Source organism: Etheostoma cragini, chromosome 20, assembly GCF_013103735.1.
Source record: "Etheostoma cragini isolate CJK2018 chromosome 20, CSU_Ecrag_1.0, whole genome shotgun sequence".
Classification (NCBI taxonomy): Eukaryota; Metazoa; Chordata; class Actinopteri; order Perciformes; family Percidae; genus Etheostoma; species Etheostoma cragini.
In genome coordinates, this window is record NC_048426.1 from 10,647,885 (window position 1) to 10,652,842 (window position 4,958).

General features: G+C 42.0%; 1 protein-coding gene across 1 annotated transcript; it reads left to right on the forward strand.

Moving 5' to 3' along the window:
* Positions 1–883: 883 nt before the first annotated feature.
* On the forward strand, positions 884–4,374 carry fam98b (family with sequence similarity 98 member B). The gene is made up of 8 exons (XM_034859210.1): positions 884–1,094; positions 1,263–1,411; positions 1,504–1,632; positions 1,726–1,898; positions 3,087–3,167; positions 3,284–3,400; positions 3,513–3,680; positions 3,771–4,374. Exons 1-8 carry the CDS (start codon positions 1,033–1,035, stop codon positions 4,002–4,004), a joined length of 1,113 nt encoding a protein of 370 aa, XP_034715101.1. The 5' UTR covers positions 884–1,032; the 3' UTR covers positions 4,005–4,374.
* The last annotated feature ends 584 nt before the right edge of the window (positions 4,375–4,958 follow it).

The window sequence follows — 4,958 nt, forward strand, 5'->3', positions numbered from 1 at the left end:
ATGGTGAGTTTGAATCCTTTGCTGTGTGGAATTCATTGTGTTTCTTCTGATCAAACAAACGTCCTTCCTTTTTAGAAAATACTTGAAGTTCAACAATCAAGACTGAAATCTCCAGGACATTTGACTTCTGCAATTCAAAGTCATACTGGAACTAATATGTGTAAAGTTCAGACGGCTACGTTTACCCAGAAATATCATAAATGATATAGATAAATGACAAATAATCATAAGTGGGAGATCTACTCCAAAGGCTTCGAGGAGGTGACAAGACATTGTATTAACAGGGTTATTATGTTTAAGGAAAATGTGATTTATACTGGCATAAGATTCATATTTATATCATTTATCATGATTTATGCAGTATTTTGTACTATACAGTTCCATTTTTTTCTGACCTTATGCTTTTAATGCGCTACATTTAACAGGGCACATTAGGTGTAGTTGCAAACTGTCTACTAGTTACTCTACTAGTTAGATTTTTATTAATATTTAAAAGGAGATGGGATCATAAAATACTACTTCTGTATTGTAAATAAATCTCAGGAACGCTTGAAAAGCACCTTGTTTTAGCTTGACGACATAAAGCATTTAAGACAAAGTGTTTCACATTTTAGAGACTCCTATCATGTAATGCTTAATCCTTTAACTGCTTTAAAAGCATACAATGCACACATATTTCCAGTTACCAATTTGTTGAATAATTTGTATTATTCCATAAACAATTTAACACTGACAAAAGCAAATCTTCACAGTGAATTATTTTGAAAATGTATCACATTGTCGTGCTTAAGTCTGGGTCCAACGCTGCCTTTTAAATGGCGGTTTTCTATGAAGTCTTTCCCTAGCTAGTCCTGGAGCGGAAACATTGCTGCGGAACCAGAGATGGAAAGACAAACGTTTCACTCCGGCTCACGTACGTGACCGGAACTGCGAGAAAGGCACGAGAGCGCAGCAGAAATGAATGGGTGCGAAACCTGTTTATGTTGACACTGTTGTAGCCGTAACGTCGTCATGTTTAGAGTAGACTAACACATGAAAAAACTCACAGTTTCAGCGATGGAGTGCGACATTTTGGACTCGTTAGAGCAGCTCGGGTAAGCTAATTGCTGTTAGCATGGCGCGGTAACGTGACTTGCGTAGCTTTGCTTATAGCTTCAGAGTCCCCCGTTAGGTTCTCAGCCTGTGTGTTTGTAATAGACAGACTCTTTTTATTATCTAAAGGGTTCGACGCTAATTTGTCTGTCCTCGCTTACCTTACGTAGCTATGACGGTCCTCTGCTGGAGGAGAAGGCGCTGCTCGGAGCCGCAGCGAGTGGCCTGTCCTCTCCCGAGTATGTGGACCTGTGCAGGTGGCTGACATCCACGTTGAAGCCGCTGTGTGCCCTGGAGGAAAGCATTACTTCCGGTCCAGGTGAGCCACATCTATTCCCACCGGATAATGATGCAAAAGAAAAACTGTCTGTTTATCACATTCAACCTGTTTCCTCTCTGTCCTGCTACCAGACGACATAGACAGCCTGCAGGTGGAGATGAGTGGTTTGCTTAAAGAGTTGCACTGTCCTTATCACGAACTGGTTTCAGGGATCACCAAGGGCCGTGCGCGAAATACAGAAGATCATCTCAAGTTTATCTGTATGTAGTCAAACCGGGCTCCTCATCCCAGCTTACAAGCTCTGTGTGGTCACCGAGTAATTTGAGAATATGATTTTGTGTTTCCTTGTTAAGTGTTCCTCAGCTCTGAGCTCCAGGCAGCGCAGATTGTGAGGAGCAGAGGAGTGTCCAAAAAACACAGAAAGAGTCCGGTGTGTCATGAGCTCGTGGCAATCTGTGAAACCCTGAACCTACCGGAGCCCGGAGGACAGGACGCAGTAGGAGTTCTCTCTCAAGTCCGAGACAAGGTGGGACCGTTTAAGGGCCTCTATAACAGGGCCACCAAAAGGACACTGTGAGAGTCTTTGTCACCCTACCAGGGTGGGACTCGAGGCTAATAAAGCGTTGTAGTTGTGCATGCTTTGAACAAATTCATTTGAAAAGTGCAGTATTCCAAAAACATATTCCAGACCATGGCTACCCCCCCCCCCCCCCCCCCCCCCCCCCCCCCCCCCCAATAAACTTCCTGTTACATTTCATATTGTGGTCAAATTTTTCTTAACAAAGTTTAAGGCATAGATTTGCTTTTAAATGGCTTCTTAATTAGCCGTTTCCTGTCTGCTCTGCAGTGATCTCTATCATACAAATGAAAAGGATCAATGGGGCTGGGTCCCCCCCCCTCCCCCCTCGCATCTTTTCAGCTGTCCTGTCAAATAAAGGCCTGGGAATGCCCAAACAAAATCTAAAAAGAAAACAAAATGATTTGACTGATATTTCGATATGATTGGCAATGATCATTTTTGTATCACTCATTTCCATTGATATATTTTTACAGACACGGGAGAACAAGTGTTTGATACACTGCTGATTTGGCAGGTTTTCCTACTTACAAAGCAGGTAGTGTAAATCTGGAATTTATTACAGGTACACTTCAACTGTGAGACGGAATCTAAAACAAATCCAGAAAATCACATTGTATGATTTTTAAATTTTGCATTTTGTTGCGTGACATAAGTATTTGATACATCAGAAAAAGCAGACCTTAATATTTGGTACAGAAACCTTTGTCTGCATTTAGAGATCATATGCTTCCTGTGGGTCTTGACCAGGTTTAAACACACACTGCTGCAGGGATTTAGGCCTACTCCTCCATACAGACCTTCTCCAGATGCTTCAGGTTTTGGGGCCGTTGCTGGGCATTACGGACTTTCAGCTCCCTCCAAAGATTTCCTATTGGGTTCAGGTCTGGAGACTGGCTTGGCCACTGCAGGACCTTGAGATGCTTCTTACAGAGCCCCTCCTTTAGTTGCCCTGGGTTTGTTTTGGGGTCGTTGTCATGCATAGGCCGGAATTCTACAAGTTGTCAATCAAATGGCCAATACACTTGACTTGTAGGCATCTGTTCACATGTTGTATTGTACTATTTTAGATATGACAGCTTCGTTGTTCCTTCTTTTGTATTGTGCTAACGCATTGAAGCATGTGTGTCACTGTAGGTTGATAACATACTTAAAGATCTTCCAAATAAAGCCATTGAAAACCCAGTGCTAAAGAAAACTCTGTGCAGCGAACAATGGGTGAGTAGATAACCAGAAATGAACCAAATCACATGAACTTTAGTGTCCGTATTAGTTTCTGCGTGGGGTTTGAATGAACTCATTGGGGGTCTTTTTTTTTCTTGAAATCTCTGCAGGAGAAGTTGCACAGTATAAACACAGCTCTGTCTTCAGAGTACGAGTGTCGGCGCAGGATGCTGATCAAACGGCTGGATGTCACAGTTCAGTCATTTGGGTGGTCAGACAGAGCCAAGGCACGTTTAAATAATAATAATAATCGGGGGAGGGGGAGGGGGGGGGGGGTCTAAACTGATGACCATTATAGGAATAGAAACTGATTTAATGTTATTTGTATCTGTGGTTTAGGTTAGGGTGGACAGCATGGCGAGGGCCTACCAGCCTCTGAGACACTCTTTGAGGCCGCAGTCCACAGTGGACATGGCCAAGCTGCTGGCTGCCAGAGAAGACATCTGCAACGTGGTGAAGACCAGCAGCGGCTCCAGCAGGGAGAATACGGCTTGTGCTGTCAACAAGGTCTATAATAACTTTTCCTCATATCTCAATACATTACTTAAATCTGTAGTTTGGTTCTGACACAGGTCTTGTCTTGTCCCTTATCTACAGATCCTGATGGGGAGAGTCCCGGACCGAGGAGGTCGTCCCTCCGAGATAGAGGCCCCACCACCTGAGATGCCACCCTGGCAAAAAAGACAAGATGGAGGGGGAGGAAGAGGAGGTGGCTGGGGAGGCCACGGTGGTGGTGGAGGAAGAGGAGGTTGGAGAGGAGGGGGATGGAACCAAGGAGGACATGGAGGACACGGAGGACATGGAGGAAAGAGAGGGCGATACCAGTATTAATTTTAACTGACAATCTTGTGTTGGTATTTTTTTAAGTGATGTGGATGTCATGTTTGACATGAACTTAGTTTTCTATGAGGAAGGAAACATTTTATCTAATGGAAATGATAAATCTTTTTCATTTAGATGATTTATAATGCCCCTATTTTTTACTTTTATCAGTTTTATTTAGCTTTTTTAATATTGTCCTCAGTGTTAAGTGAAAATAGGAGTGTGCAAAAAAAATGATTCGAAAAGTAACATTTCTAGAAAATACCATTGATACAGGACATCATTACATGAAAATGATCTACATTATGAGTATGCATTTTTGAAAGACCCTATTCTCCCACAATGCATTGCACAATGGCAATGGAAGGGATGATTATTATTGGAAAATACAAATAAAAACTAAAGAAAACAATTAGAAATAACAGTTTGGAAAAAGTTTAGTAAATATATGTAGATTTCCTATATATTAACTAAAACTGGAGACTGTACAGATAAGCATACCGTATGCAATTAGAATGAAAGACAGCTTACATTGAGAGGGGAAAAAACACATTTTCAGCATTAAATATTTAGCGTTTTAGGATGATGTAATTTAAGAGTAAAATGGAATGAAGTATGTTGCCAAGCGATCTTTCCCTGACTAAAGAGGCGTCCGTGTGCACCTTGACGACTGAAACCACGGTTACCTTTTAGTGAGCAAGCTAAGGACACTAAGAAGATCAGAGACTTAATCTTTAAATCTGTACTTTACATTTCAGGCTACAAAATATCAGCTCGCTGGCCTCATTTCCTTGGAGATTCTGTACCTCTGAATTTATTTAATAAAGATCTCTTCCAATAATATCAACTCCTTATGTCGATTCAACAGATACAGAACGAGTGCAACCAGAGAGATGGAGAGCCACCGACACCGTCCGACCACAAGGTGGTGCGATAGTCATGGCAACTGAAGAGACATTACAA